At 39.5% G+C, this 16,274-nt stretch overlaps 1 protein-coding gene across 2 annotated transcripts in view; it reads left to right on the top strand.

Annotated features, from left to right (window-relative positions):
• Positions 1 to 4,278: 4,278 nt before the first annotated feature.
• Positions 4,279 to 16,274, top strand: part of LOC109915060 (solute carrier family 22 member 2-like) — a 50,137-nt gene continuing 38,141 nt past the window's right edge. For both annotated transcript variants that reach the window (XM_048601048.1, XM_020514670.2), the window contains exon 1: positions 4,279 to 4,689. In XM_048601048.1, the coding sequence (XP_048457005.1) occupies positions 4,279 to 4,689 (411 nt within the window). The remainder of the gene's footprint in view (positions 4,690 to 16,274) is intronic.

The raw sequence follows: 16,274 nt of genomic DNA, 5'->3' as shown, positions 1-16,274 counted from the left end.
CTCCGGGCACGCTCCATGGCAACAACTGCCGACACCTTGCCTCACTGCACCCACTTGGTATATTTCCGATGCACTTGCAAGATGATTCTGCATGATGGAGTGCACTTTGGAGCACACTGGCTCCTTTAATCGGAACAATACTGCAGGGACACGTGCCCAGGGACAAGCACCAAACTCAGGCTGGATATGGATATGGATCAGGCTGCATTTTGATCTCTTAGTGCTTGCTCACTTTGCAACTGGTTAAATGGCTGCAGCATCCCTACCTTACTTTGCCTTTTTGCATCTTACCCCCTCAGGCAGAGCTTAAAGTTCTACAGCCCGTCTGTCTTGCCTTAGGTTTTAGTGCAGACGGAAAGCCAGGCACTTCATCATGATTGTCTGTAGTCATCATTCAAGGAACAGATATATTGCTGCACAGCACCACACCAAGTCAATCCCTTGTGCCAGCAGTCTATGCAGAATGTGAATCAACCAATAGGCCTTTATCAGTCAGGGCTCTCTGTTGAAGTCAGTTAGGGAGGTGAGTCACAGTCTTTCCTGAGGGTCAGTGGAATGAAGGTCAAGTGGCTATTGGGGATCACTGCGGTGATGAGAGGTGAAGAAGTCAAGCTTAGGAATTGAAGACAGCATGCAGGAATGTAGAGGAGACAATAAATGTGAAGAGAAAACCTCAACATATAAGGAGGGGGAGATGTTAGTGCACTGGAGGACGTAGGATACTGTAAGTGGAGGCTTTATTGATGGTCACCACCTCTACTGCTTCAATGATGACAGTGTAGCATGACGATTGGCAGGAATAAACTGTAGGGTCAGGGCTCAGAGTAATGTTGAGACCTGAAAACACAGGTCGAATTGATGTGTGGGAATGTTTGGAAGCTCAGTACTGATAGATTTGACAGGAAGTGCCAGGGAGAAAGGAACATAAGGTTCCATCCCTGAATCTCTAAATAACAGGCTGAGCCTGTGTCTAACTGTGCAGACCATGACTTTACATTCCCTTCTGTATTCTATGACTCATAAATGCACACTGGAAATGGAAAATGGCCAGAACCACACCTGGAGTAGATGGAATCAAATTTTTTTGTGTGAGCACATGGACTCTACTTGTGAGTGATGTGAGATTCAAGGGCAACTGTATTCATCAGGCATTTTCACAGTACAGATTGAAGGCATCTGTAAACATTGCATTGTGCATGTAAAATGCATGCAGTTTCCAACTGTGTGGGATACAAATCCTTGTCACAAGCAATCTTGATCATAGTAATGGTCACTGCTGATCAAAAACTGTCATCTCTGTAAAACAAAAGTAATCACAGGTGACTTTAAAAGTGGAACCGACTAGCCACAAAGCACAACAATACTGCAAGATCTCAGACTGCACAGGGGCACATTATTGATTTCCTTTCATCTTGAATTGTAACTCTTCGATAACGTACTCTTATGTGCAATAGTACCTTTAAGTTTCAGCATTCATAGAACACTTTCAATCTCCTACTGTCTCTTTATGATGACTGGTGCTGCTTTCATTTGGTATAACAGCCTTTGTCAAAGATCCACGTCGAGGAGGACAATGGAATGCCATATTGGAGTCCTCCATATCCCACTGTGTGAATAACCTAAGCTAAATTGTCATTTGTGAGTGATGCTTACATTACCAAGGACCTATTTTGTTTTGTTATATTCCCCACACAGGTTGATTGGAAGTGTGACCAATGGATCCAGACACTTTCAGGGGTTATTGTCACTGTTGCTAGTGTGAAGGCCCAGGGAGGTGGAGAAACAGATGCATCAACAATCCCAAGACGAGCAGTAACTTTCAAACAGGCTCCACGTGGACGTCCCCGCTGAAGTTCCCTTCAGCATGTGTAAAAGATTCAAAAGTCCCAGAGCCTGTTTTTCTCAATGTCACTTCCTCCAGATAAGTGAGGTGCTATGTCACCACAGACTAAAGATGTCCCAGGGCACTGACAGTACTGTGCCGATCGCTGGAGCTGGACCAGTGACATGAAGGAGTGGGCAGCTGTGCTATCTGTCAAAGTGACAGCTACGCTAAATTTTCATGCAATGTTTCCAGGAATTCACTGAGGACCTGTGTGAGATCTCTCAATCCCTAACCCACAAATATATCAAGGATGTTACCAATGAAATTTGTTCCAGATCACACCACGTCATCTTGTTTCTCAATGATGAGATTATATAAGAACATTGGGACAGCAATAGGCCATTCAGCCCTCAGACCTGTCCCACCTTTCAATGAGATCATGGTGATGTTTGGCTTAACTCCATATATCTGCCTTTTGCCTCTCTCCCTTCATAACTTTGCTGAACAAAGAATTCTCTATCTTAGATCAACTAACAACTGAAACAGCATCAACTGCCATTTGTAGAAGAGAGTTCCAAACCTTTGCCACACTTTGTGCGTGAGAGTGCTTCCTAACATCTCTCCTGAATGGTCTGGCCCTAATTTTAGACAATGCTCCCTAGTTCTAGAATCTTCAATCAATGGAAATAGTTTATCCATCATGCCTTTTCCTGTTAATATCTTGAAGAATTTGCTTAGATCACCACCTAACCTCCTAAGCTCTGGAAAAAACAGGCCTCACTCACACTCCTCATAACATACCCCTAAAGTCCAGGTAAACCTACATTGTATTCCCTCCAAGGCCAATATATCCTTCCCAAGGTGTGGTGGTCAGATCTGCTCACAGTACACCACGTGAAGTCTAACCTGGATTTTATACAGCCTTTCCAATTCTCATTAGAGGTTAGTGTTGCAACCAGTGTTGAAGGCTTTGCCAACATTGTTGGTTTCCTCCAGGTGTGAGGGCAGTAGTCTGTACATACATTGCTTTGAGAGAGCCACTCAACAACGTGGCAGACTTCTTTAACAAGAAAGGGTTCCACTAGTTCAATGTACAGTCATCTATGATCATCAGCACCACATCTCTAGAGGTCTGTACCAAATAACTTGCAAGCTGTTGTTTTGCCTATATCCTTGATAACGCTTGTTCCTCTTTCCTGTACATAATGGTCTGACATTGAATGATGAGAAAATATTGGGCTACATGATGTAGACAGGATTGTAAGATGGCATGAGGCTAAGAATGGGTAAGCTGTGCAGTTTGTTTCTTAATTAGCAACAGTTGTACTAATGCACTAATATAATGTACAATGAGGTGTCAGCCATGCCACCTTTGGGCTCTGAGAAGCATTTATTTGTGGTGACTTCCCATTGTGTTCAAGGTGAAGGGCAGCTTTGGACTACCAGTACTTGACTTGGTGCACAGTGGGCTTTAAACAAATGATCGTGGCTGTAGTGAGTACTTCCGCCTACATGATGAGTAGGAGAATGGAATGAATAGGTGCCATAGAGGCATGATGCATAAGTACTGTGGTGAAATTGGGAAGACAGCTTGAGAAAATCCACGAGTCCTCGTGGAGAGAAACTCTCTGTGAAATTGTCAAAAATGACACTTGGCCCATTTTTGATAAAATTCAGTCTACAGAAAAGCAGAAGGATAATAATTTACATTTGCAATCACATGCTATTACCCTTTGTTTTCTATCAGCCAAGCAGCTTTTACTTTATTGGTGCTGCTACATTTTCTCTTATTTCTGCATGCATTTTCTCAGTAAACATGAAGAAGTTTGTAATAAGCTGTCACAAGTATGATAGGTGAGTGACGATCCATCCAGGTCACTTGGTTCTATGATAAAACCAGATTATTTTCTTTTACTACCTCCAATGACACTGCAAACCCAGTACAATGTGGTGGAAGGTGTATCTGTGTGAATGTGGACAGCCAAGTAGATTAAAAGGGGTTTTTACTTCAGCATTTTCCTTCAGTGGGGTAAGGAGCTTTCTGATGTAAAACAAAGTCATGTTTTTCACTAATTAGCACATATGTTGAAGTTAGTTATAATATTTCCAAAAGTTACTTTGAATCCCATTAACAGAGGACGTGTGGGCAGCTCAGGAATAATACTTCTTTTAAAAAATCATTAAAGCATAGGGCTTTGAGTTGCGTATTAAACTCGAAGTTTTGAAAAGAGGTTACCAATAGTAGTTTGCAATTGCACCGAATAATTCAGTGTCACGTTTCATTTGTTCATTCATTTACTAAATTGGCTAACTCTTCAGTTCACACAGTTGATTGGTCGGCCAAGATTTCACGTTGGTTTGTTGGGATACACTGCTGCAGGTCTTGTGCAAGCACGACACTCAGTCAACGCCAACTTGCTCTTTCCACTTATCTGTTGAACAGATACATCATAATGTTGACCTTTGATGATGTTTTAGAAGAAGTAGGAGGATTTGGATTATATCAGAAGATCACATTCTTTTTTGTGTGCCTGCCCTCGGCAGTGTTCTCCTATCTCTATGTTGGATTTGTTTTTTTAGCAGTTACTCCTGACCATTGGTGCAGGAGTCCTGGGGTGACTGAGCTGAGAGATAAATGCAACTGGTCTCTGGAACAGGAGAAGAATTATACGTTACCTGTGGGGCAATCTGGCAGCTCCTCATATAGTCAGTGCGAGAAATACGATATTGACTGGAATTCCTCTTCAGGCAGCTGTGAAAATCCACTGCTGTTTATTCGGAATGGATCCCAAGATTTGCCACTTATAACATGCCAGGACGGGTGGATTTTTAAAAATGACTCCATCTCCAGTATTGTGACTGAGGTATGTATTAGTTTTGATTAGAAAGCAAATTCCAATTATGTTATCAAGTTAGCAGTATGCAATATCAACATGTCAACTCTTGCTAATGAGACACAATTGATATATATTCAGTGTCCAGATTGCAATCATGAGAGTTTGCTATGCTCTAAACTCCATAACGCTCTCCCAAAATCTCTGCTGTTTCACTTTTCTCTCCTCCTTCTATAGCACTGCTTAAAATCTACATCTTTCAATTGTAGCATCTTCTAATGGGTTGGGTGCCAATTTTTTTTTGTCTGCTTAAACTCTGCCTTGGGGCTATTTACTATATTAAACAATTTACATACTGTAATGTCAGTAATTAGAGTTACATTTCACTGTTGTGAAATGGGCCTTCAACTCAATCTTTTGACTCAGATGAGTGAAATCACTTCACCTTAACACACCTAAAGCTATTTATAAGTGAATGTGCATGTGGCTATTTCAAATATCCGTGAATTTCTACCTATGTGCTAATAGTTAAATTCGTACCAAGACTTGTGCGGCTATACAAAATGGAATTGAATTTGAAATCAATTACTTCACAACTCTTAGGAATCAGTTTCATACTCTGTAAACATGCCTGTTTTACCTGCACCTATTTGCAGTCAGCAGAGATGGCACTTAATTAACCTCACCTATAAACTCGGATAAACCTGATATATTGAAATCCTAGTCAGTATATAGTGTGTTTGACTCCTTACATAGAATGTGGAAGTTTCATCAGATTACTCTCAGAACCAATTTCTCCAATTATTCTTGACTGTGATTTGACCAAATGTTGTACAACCTTTGCCTAGTGTCCCGATGCGTCTCAGGGTCATCTCCAGAGATATGGCAGTATTTAAAAGTCATGCTGAGGATGAATACTGCTCTTCTGGTATACCTGGCACCTCAACATTTGCTGAATCTCCAAATAAGCTCTTCCCTGCGAAGAGGAACTGTAGTGAACAGTCATACCAGACTTGAAATATTAACTGTATTTGTCTCCACAGGTGCTGCCAGGCCTGCTGAGTTTCTCCAGTATTTCTGTTTGTTGTAGTGACAAAAATCTGGACTTGGGCATGTCAACAGTTTAGAATTCCGTGGACAGAAAATTTGAATAGAATGTGTCCTGGGATCGAATGAATCAACTGTGTATTGCTGTTGTATCCTATTTTAGGATTTGTTGGCTGACACTGACTGCAAAATAATTCCATTTCAACTGAATCAACTCAGAGGAACAAGAAACTTAATGGAGAATTGTATGCAACGAAAAACATGTTTTGATATGTTTCTCATCCTGACAGATCACCTTTTGTTTTTGTTTGAAAGACTGCATAACTGAATATGGCTATAAATCTAAATATGAAAGACTATTCTTTTCATCTTTGCACCAAAACCTGCAACCTTCTTGATTCTTCATATTTGATTTTTCATAGTTGTGGAATTTGTATTTCCACTACGCCACCGGAAGGTTACACATGGTGTTACACTTGGGGATGGGAAGAGTGTGTTGGAAATCAAGCCTCACTTCTCCTTGAGTCATACCAAATGTTTGTCTTATCAAATATCTCAGTGTCTTACTTAGTCACCAAAATGGTCAATTTGTTTCTCTTTATTACAGTTATCTGGAATAAAAGAGAGTTTTGCCAGGTTTCTTCAATCAATCCCCAATTAGCACGTTTACCAAAGGCAATAAGTGGCAAAATCAGTTATTGACTAAAGTACTATGCAGGATTAAAGATATCCTTCTTTATCCCAAACATAAACACATTCATGGACAGTATGAGCTGAGACGATGTGCAGAAGAAGTAATGGGTTCATTTCTCATAGTTCCTTTGGTTTCCTGTCAACAAGATCTGATTGATGTTGATCACAGGGCAATGGAATATCTTAAAATAATTTTCCAGATTCATCTGGGAAGCAGTTAGGAATCCTGATATTTGAAACTTTCAGGATTTACTAAAGTCCAGAGCCTGTTGCTGGACAACATTCAGCACAAGACCTGTTCTAAACCATTTCTAAACCATTCTGCTTGTCTTGTAATTAAGAGCATAAAAGTGATTTCTTATCTCTCTTTTAAAAGCTTTGCTGGTCACTGCTTTTCAAAGTGGCTTGCTTTTTTAATAAACAGCAAATAACCCACAGTTCTCATTGATTCTATTTTTTCCAAGAAAATATATTGTAAATCCTTTGCAACCCAGGAATTGTCCAAATCTTCCATTTTCTAATTCTCATAATCCATAAATATGTGTGAATCCAACACTAGTTTTAACTATTTTGTGTGAAGACCCATTTCCTGACCTTGAGCCCTGAACACAATCTTTAGCAGTTTCACACATCGCATATCCTTGTTTTGAATTTACTTCAGGTGTACTCTTTATATACCTTTTTTGAATCGGATATGTCAGTGAATCCAGTAAAACACTTAGTAATACAGGAATTTCATGATTAAATGCTCAATAGATAGACATATCACAACTCTAATTACTAATACTGTGCCTCTAATTATTGCACCTCTTCTATGTCTCTCATTGAGCAATATAAGTTGCTAAAGGGGATTGACAAAGTACTTGTAGAAAGGAAGCTTCTTCGTGGGGCAATCTAAAATGAGAGAATAAGGGGTAGCAGATGTAAAACACAGATGAGATATTACTTCTCGCAAAGGATGGTGAATCTGTAGAATTTACTACCCCAGCATGTAGGGGATGCTAGAGCACTGAATAAGTTTAAAGAGGAGATAGGCAGACTTTTAATTAGTAAAGGGTTTGAAGGGTTATGGGGAGCAGGCAGGAAAGTGGAGTTGAAGCTGAAATGAGATCAGACATGATTGTATTAAATGGCAAAGCAGGTTCAATGGCTGAATTGCCTGCACTTGCTCCTAGTTCTTTTGTCTCAAAATGATTCCAGTGCAGTCTCTTGGCCTTGAGAATCTTGAGGTAATGCCTGGTGCCATCTGGAGTCGAGACTAGGTGCCAGTGTTAGAAGGACCATTGTTCTGAACCTTTTATTTCTCAATTTTCTAATTCATTCCTACAATCTCCAGTGCTGAACTTCTTGTGTATCTATTTTCTATTTTTTTTCCTAAGAACATGTACTGAAAAATTGTACCTAGGTACCTTTATATCTAACAAAAACAGAAGTTGTTGGAAAAGCTCAGCAGGTCTGGCAGCATCTGTGAAGCGAAATCAGAGTTAACGTTTCAGGTCTAGTGACCTTTCCTCAGTTTACAGATGCTGCCAGACCTGCTGAGCTTTTTGAGCAACTTCTGTTTTTTTTTCTGATTTACAGCATTCACAGTTCTTTCAGTGTTTACCTTTGTAACTCAGATGGCGCCATAAGTGGCAACTTGTAAACTTCACTGTACTTACCCGAGTACATGTGACAATAAAGCTAATCCAATTCAATTCAATTATGTTCTTGTATTGTTCTTATCCTTGTGCTTTGAACCATCTTTTAGAATGAAGTGGCAGAGTGTGGAGTTCCTCCGGAATTTTTAGCTAGTTTGAGGACAGGATCAAGCTGTTGAAGAACTAGAAATTCAATCAACGATGAAGGGAAGTATTAAACTAATTTAGCAGAGTTTTGGAATCGGAGTGAAACATTAGACAGAAGAAATAAGGTGCACAGTGGACTGGGAGACAAATAAGACTGAGACAATGTTGCAATAGTATTGTTGCTAGACTAGAAATCCAGTGACCCAGATAGTGCTCTGGGATCCAGAAATAGAGATGATAGATCTTGAATTCAAAAATTGGGAATGAAATGTTGCTTGTTGTTAATAACAGCCTTTAGCAAATAGACAAAAGGAGTAAAGAGTATTTGAATAATAGTCTTGATATTTCAAACAGAAGACTAAGATCATTATGATGTAGAAATGATAATGGAAATAAAGCTTGAATAGGGTGTTTTTGGAAGTTAAAATTTCTGGCTGTGAGGTATTCTCGAAAGAGGTAAAAATGAGGGTGGAGGAGGGTCAGTAGTAATTTTAAAAGAAAAACTATTATCGCAGTGGTGTGGGATGATGTAGTTGAGGAGCTAAAGACCATTTATTTAGTTATAATTGAAGAATAATAGATATCTATTATGAGTTATGTCTTTATTATACACTATCAAACAGCAAGAAGGAGATAAAGGGGTAAATGTGCAACAAGTTACAGAAAGCTGCAAGAAAATAGAATATTGATAATGGAGGTTTCTATTGTTCAGAGATAGGAGTAGGACAAGCAGAAAATAGAGGAATTTGTGAAATGTGCACAAGAAAACTTTCTTGATCAATGTGTTTCCAGTCAATGCAGGAGGACAAGGGGATGGATCAAATTTTGGGGATTGAAATCTGTAGATCAATAGGTTAACTATATCTTTACTTGAGTCATTGTTAAACACCTATGGTCACAATGACACCAAATCATATGGAATTGGAAACCAAGTTTATCAAGTTACAAAGATGTCTTCATATAATCTATTACCTTCTATGACCAAACCTGTCAGGATTGGACAGAGTCAGCACGGTTTACAAAAGGGAAATAATGCTTGTCAAATCTACTGGAATCTTTTGAGGATGAAACTAGGAGAGCTGATTAGGGAACAAGTGAGTGGTGTTGAAGTTAACTTTCATAAGGCTTTTTATAAGGTCCCACGTACAATTAAAGTATGAGTTTGGGTATAGTGCATTGATATGGATTTAGAACTGCTTGGAAGATACGAAACAGTAGGAATAAATGGCATGCATTTGCCCAATCATCCAACTTCTCCAAATCATACTGCATGTGACCAGTGGGAAATTGCAGGGATCAGTATTTGGACCCTAGCTATTAGCAATTTATATTTATGATTTAGATTAGGAGACCAAATGTAATATCTCCAGATTTGCAGATGACTCAAAGCTGGTTGGGAGGGTGAATTGTGAAGAGAATGCAAAGATGCTTTAGTGTGATTTGGAGAAGTTGAATGAATGGGCAAATGCATGGAAAACTAAGCATAATGTGGATAAATGTGAAGTTATCCATTTTTGTAGAAAAAACAGGAAGGCAGATTATTATCTGAATGGCAATTGACTGAATGTCCTTGGATGCCAGTCACTGAAAGTAAGCTTGCAGATGCAGCAGGCAGTGAAGCAGACAAATGGTATGTTGGCCTTCACAGACAGGGGATTTGAGTACAGGATCAGGGCTTTCTTTCTACAATTGTACAGGGCTGCCTTAAGACCACACCTGGAGTATTGTGTGCAGGTTTGGCCACCTTATCTGAGGAAGGTCTGGCTATGGAGGGAGTGCTAAGTGGTTCTTAAGATGATAAGACTGATATGTGAAGAAAGATTGGATCAGTTAGGACTAAAATCTCAGGAGTTTAGTAATTGGGGGATCTCATGGAAACTTGTAAAATTCTAACAAGACAGGATAAACATAAGAAGGATGTTCCTGATGATGAAAGAATTCAAAACCAGGGTTCACTATTTAAGAATATGGGGTAGGCCATTTAGAACTGAAATGAGATGATGTTTCTTCATCCAGAGAGTGCTGAGCCTGTGGAATTCTCTTCCACAGAAAGTGGTTGAGGCCAAAACATTGAATGTTTCCAAGAAGGTGGTAGATATAATTCATAAGACAAAAGGGAATAGGGTGGAAGTAGGAACAGAGTACTGAGTTGAATGATCAGTAATGATCGTATTGAATAATACAGCTGGTTTAAAGACCTCAATGGCCTACCCCGTTCCTATTTTTTTATGTCTTATGACCTGGTCATGCTACATAGTGACAAGCAATGACCAGACTCAAAGAACTGGCAGAAAATGGTAATGGAACACCTGAAGAGAAGCCCAGAGGCAGTATAATGCAGTAGGCAAAGGATTTCAAGCCTAATGTTGCTATTGGCTTGCCTTAAGGAAAATTCCTTGCAATGCTAACAAAGCATGGGGGAGAAAAGAACAATAGGGAATGAGGCAAGCTGAAAAAAAATGAATTGAATTAGTTTTAATATCACGTACTCAAATGAGTACAGTGAAAAGTTTATAAGTCACCACTTACAGCAACATCTTAAGCACAAAGGTACCTAGGTACAATCCTTAGTTACAGAATAGAGAAATGAAGAAAAAAAAGTTACGTTACAGCTATACACAGTACGACCATAAATCAGAAGAAAAAAAACAAGAAGCAAAGTTAAAAAGACAAACGTCACAGTCTCTCTCCAAAGGCTCTCTGCAGCAGACCAGTGTAGGGGGCCTCCATGAGGTCTGACTGCTGGCTGCCACCATGCTCCATGCTGGGTCACAGATGCCATGCTCCTACATCAGGCCGCTGGCATCTCCGCTGGCCGCCGACTCTGCTTCAGGTGCTGGTAGTCAGAGGCTGGGTCTGGGAGTCTGAGGCTGAGAGAAGCAGGGAGAGGGGGAGGAAAAAAAAATTGAATGGGTGGAGCGTCCTACTCCCCCACCATGTTACCATTTCACCATCTCTAAATCAGTCTGACACCAAATAAGAGATTACTGCAGGGTAGAGCTCCTTATAAAGATGGGAAATAAAAAGGCACACAATGTCCACCAGCAGAAATGTGGGAAGAAATAGGATGTATAGTATCACAAGAGTCATGAGTTCCAAGAGAGACAATGTCAGAACTGCATTAGTAACATAAAAAGTTAAAAACAGCAGCCTAAGTGATTTCAAAGATTACAGGATGTTTAAGAATAGGCTGAATTCTTCTTAGGGAATATAACAAGTAGTCAGCGGGAAATTGAGGAGCAAATTTGTAAGGAGATCTCTGTTATCTGTAACAATAAAAAGGTGGTCATGGTAGGGCATTTTAACTTTCCAATTTTTTGCATGGGAAATCCTGTCTCACTAACTTGATTGAGTTTTTTCAAGAAGTAATGAAGAGGATTGATGAAGGCAGACCAGTGAATGTTGAGTATATGGACTTCAGTAAGGCATTCGACAAAGTTCTGCGTGGTAGACTGATTAAAAAGGTTGGATCACATGGAATGCAGGGAGAACTAGCCATTTGGATCCAAAATTGGCTAGAAGATAGGAGACCAAGGGGGATAGTGGAGGGTTGCTTTTTGGACTGGAGGCCTGTGACCAGCAGTGTGCCGCAGGGACTGGTGCTGGGTCCACTGCTTTATGGTGTTATATGAATAATGTGGATGTGAATATGGAGGTATAGTTAATAAATTTGCAGATGACAACAAAATTGGTGGCAGAACTTATACGCTCAATGATAAGGTCCTGGGAAGTGTTGCCGAACAAAGGGATCTTGGAGTGCAGGTTCATACTTCCTTGAATGTAGAATGGCAGGTAGACAGGGCAGTGAAGAAGTCATTTGGTAAGCTTGTCTTTTTTGGCCACTGCAATGAATATAGGATTTGGGAGGGTCTTGTTGTGGCTGTACAGGACATTGGTTAGGCCACTTCTGGAATACTGTAAATTCTAGTCTCCTTGCCATAGGAAAGATGTTGGTAAACTTGAAAGAGTTCAGAAAAGATTTACAAGGATTTTTCAAGGACTGGAGAGTTTGAGCAATAGGGAGGGGATGAACAGGTTGGGGCTATTTTCTCTGGAATGTCAGAGACTAACAGGTAACCTTATAGAGGTTCATAAAAGCATGAGGTGCATGGATAGGGTGAATAGTCAAGATCTTTTCCCCAGGTAGGGGAGTCCAAAATTAGAGGGCATAGGTTTAAAGTGAGAGAGGAACGATTTCAAAGGGACCTAAAAGGGCAACTTTTTCATGTAGAGGGTGGTAAGTGTATGAAATGAGCTGCCACAGGAAGTGGTGGAGGCTGGTATGATTACAACGTTTAAAAGGCTTCTGGATGGGTACATGAATAAGAAGGGTTCCAAGGATCTGGGCGATATGCTGGCAAATGGGACTAGAATAATTTAGGATATCTGGTTAGCATGGACTGAAGGGTCTGTTTCCATGTTGTACTTCTCTATGACTCTGACTCAGTGCACTACAGGATTTTGGCTCCTCTGATTACGCTGTTATGACCAATCTTGAAGGGGTGCACTGCTTTATTTCATAGTCCCACTCTTCTACATTTAGTTTTAACCCAGATAGTGATATGGCCAATTATCTAGGTCTCAGACTGCACTTGGTTTAATTTAAGAAACAAGTATTTAGTTCTGTTGTTCTTTAGTTAATGTTATTGACTCATTCATTACAAAAACTTTACTCAAACACAGAAAAAAAATTAACAATGTTTAGACTATACAAATATATACAACAGCCTTCTAAAAATCCCATGCACTCATACTATTGTGGGAGGCGGAATTATTTTTGCTGGAGACAGAATCCACCTCACTGAGTTCGACTTTCAGAGGTAAAGACGATTTCTCGTTGATTTTCTATTCTCATATTTTGTTGACAGGAATTTAAGGGAGAGAAAGCAAAGAGTTGTTGCTTGTCAGGCATGTTATTTCAGATTCCCTTTAATTGTCTGACCCTCTAAGTTCAAAGCACAAAAGCCTTATTTCACCCATAAACAGGGTGACCTTTCTTGGAAAGTTTTAGAGGCTGAATGTATCTATCCGAACTTGTGTTTCTTGCAGATGCCTCATTGTCGTTGTTGTTGTTACCAATTTTGCTCCTTTGCAAAGTGTCCTTTTCAAAAGCTCAAGATGTACAAGAATGTAATTATCAATTAATATTTAGCTATTACATCTTTAGAACAACAACAATTCACAAAGTGCATACTGGATTGCAGATACTATGGCTCAAGTTGGCAAGAAAACTAATTTAAAGTTGGATACAAAGGCAGGTATGTCTGTTTCAGAACCAGCATTGTGCTTGAGGCCAAAAATTGTCTGTCATCTTCGATTTAGTTTTGTCGCACAGGAGTTATTAAAATCAGAGTGAGACACAAGATACAGTTGCTCTTTGTTATAATGGTAAAGAAAACACTGATATTTTGAATGTCATTCCTAATTATCACTATCCTGTAGTAAATGGAGCTTCTTGCCTGGATTTGAATTTTCTTCATTTTGCAGTTGCAGCAGAAAACATACAACAATAACAGCAACTCCAGTTAGACACAAATTCCTTCCTGTGGTGAAAGCCAAGGTATTACAAGAAAGAAGAGAGAGATTGACATCCTGAAGTCTCAGCTGCTGCCAGCTGCACTTCAACATCTATTAGACATGAACAGGACCTTGGCAATATTTCAGGAAACTCAACTGAAGGCAAACAACCTGATTGTGCCTGTTTATTGCCTGGTTGTAACACAAACAGTAGATGCCCTGATGCTAAACGGGACAGCAAATGAAGAAGAGCTTATGGTAGTTTAACCACAAACAAACACCAGCAAAATGGCAGATTCTCCAGAGGCAACAAGGTGACTACAATGTCTGAGAAGTAACACATTACAAAGTTAGGAAGGGATCTTCAAACATGAGTGACAAATCTCAGCACTTGACATAGATTTCTGATATTTGAAGCTTCAGGCAGTGTCAATAGGTCCTCCTTTCTATTAGTAGAAATCAACAGTGTATTGAAAATGATGTTTCTCAGAGAAATCAAATATGTGTAGCAGTTGCTTTATAAGGTAATAAAAGAGAAAACGTCCAAGTTTCTCACTCCTATATGAGTGAGCTATTATCAGGAGCTCAGATGAGCAGTAAGGTAACTGCATATGAATGAACATAACTGCTGACGAACAAGATGATCTATTACTGGTCCATGGAAAAGTAATTAAAGAAAAGTAAGAACACAGAATGGAAAAAAAAATGGGCAGAGACAACTGTTGCTCTACAGCAAACAAAGAGGTGCTGTGGTGGTGGAAAAAAGACTTTTTTTAACTGACATATTTCAAGCTCAGAGATTATTATCTGGCAAGATTGTTATGCTACAATCAGTAAGAGATGGACTTCCATTTATGAAAGAAATGCTTGAGATAAAAAGAGATTTTAGTTTGTTTTCAGAAGACTATTCTGGCAAAGTAAACCATCATTAATAGAAGAGATTAACTACAGAGTCGTTATGATATTTTAAAGAATAAAATTCAACAAAAATGTGAATCCTTCAATACTGAGCCAATCCAAACTCCTGGATGAGATTAAGAATTGTAGGTAAGCAATAGATTTTGAACATTCTGCTATTGTCCAACCTTTCATCAGGACAACACATCAGAGTATTGCAGGATCCCAGGATCCCACTGCCAGTGAAAGAATTCTAGAAGGATCACTTCCATCAGATCAGATCAAGGATTGTGTGAAGATCAAATTTTGAAAGCTCTCCCACTATTCATGTTAATGAGACTCTACATTTTCTGGCATTGCTGAAGCCTTTGACATACAGGAACAGCATTCAGTAGTAGTGTAAATGGCTGTCCTCCTCCTACCTAAGGAATTAACGATTCTTACTATGAATTTGGAGATATTGTCATCCACTCCTGACAATGGTGATGAGAGTAGGGATATAGTACCAGTTTCTTTACATTTTGATCACCAGAGGCTGGAACCCCTATCATCTTAGGTTCTTACCTCCCAAGGTGAACTGTATGGTGCATCAGTCCCACCTATCTTCAAAAAGAGGTTGTGATATTGTTGGAGATTGATACCTTAACTAGAAGAGACTTTTTCATTGTAGGAGACAGGAAGTGGCAGTAAAGTTAAATGTTGATGGTTAAACAGAATACAGCAGATGAACTTGGAGGGAGATGTGGAGTAAGGGGTTAATCTAAAAGGATTAAAAGCCATCTTTAATAATAGCTACTGAGCTTGTATGTAAGCGTCTGTGTAATGATATCAGAATAATGACAGATTCTTGTTGATAAAGTGAATATGTAGAGTCTATAAGAAAGGTTCTTTCCTGTACACTCTACTGTACTGTTATGTTTAATAAAACCTGTTGTCACTTACATGAGTGCAAACCTAATCTTACTACAAACAGAAGTAAGCATATTGTAGTCCAGGAGTGCACAAATACATAACTACATCTAAATAGATTACAAGAGCATCATGCAGAAGTGTTGGCTACGTAGCAACTCTGTGAAGACACACTGGCTATTCTTTCTTTTTTATCCTTCATTCATGGAATGTGTGTATAGCTGGCTAGGCCATTATTTAGTGGTCAGAAAGCAATTCAGAGTTAATTCCATCACCACAGGTTTGGAGTTGTATATAGGCTAGGCTGGCTAAGGGTGGCAGATTTCTCTCACTAAAGGATACTAATAAACCAGATTCTTCTTTGAATGACAATCAATAATGGTAACATGATCACCATTTGGACAGTTTTTTTTCCCTTCCAGATTTTTGTTGAATTAAAATTTCACCATTTGCCATGATGGAATTCGCTTTATCCCAAGAACTTTAACCTGGATTACTAGTCCAATGACATTACCACTATTCCCCCTACCTCCCCAGTGAGCCTCTTATAAATGAAATACATGATGTTGAACGTTTGGGCAAATCTGCAGCTCACAGTAGCTCCAAGAGGGTCCCATTTCCTTGATAGTAGGAACTGCAGATGCTGGAGAATCTGAGATAACAAGGTGTACAGCTGGATGAACACAGCAGGCCAAACAGCATCAGAGGAGCAGGAAGGCTGATGTTTCAGGCCTGGACCCTTCTTCAGAAGAAGGGTCCAGGCCC

Source organism: Rhincodon typus, chromosome 9 (genome assembly GCF_021869965.1).
Source record: "Rhincodon typus isolate 14 chromosome 9, sRhiTyp1.1, whole genome shotgun sequence".
NCBI classification, from domain to species: domain Eukaryota; kingdom Metazoa; phylum Chordata; class Chondrichthyes; order Orectolobiformes; family Rhincodontidae; genus Rhincodon; species Rhincodon typus.
This window is presented reverse-complemented; position numbering and strand designations above follow the sequence as displayed.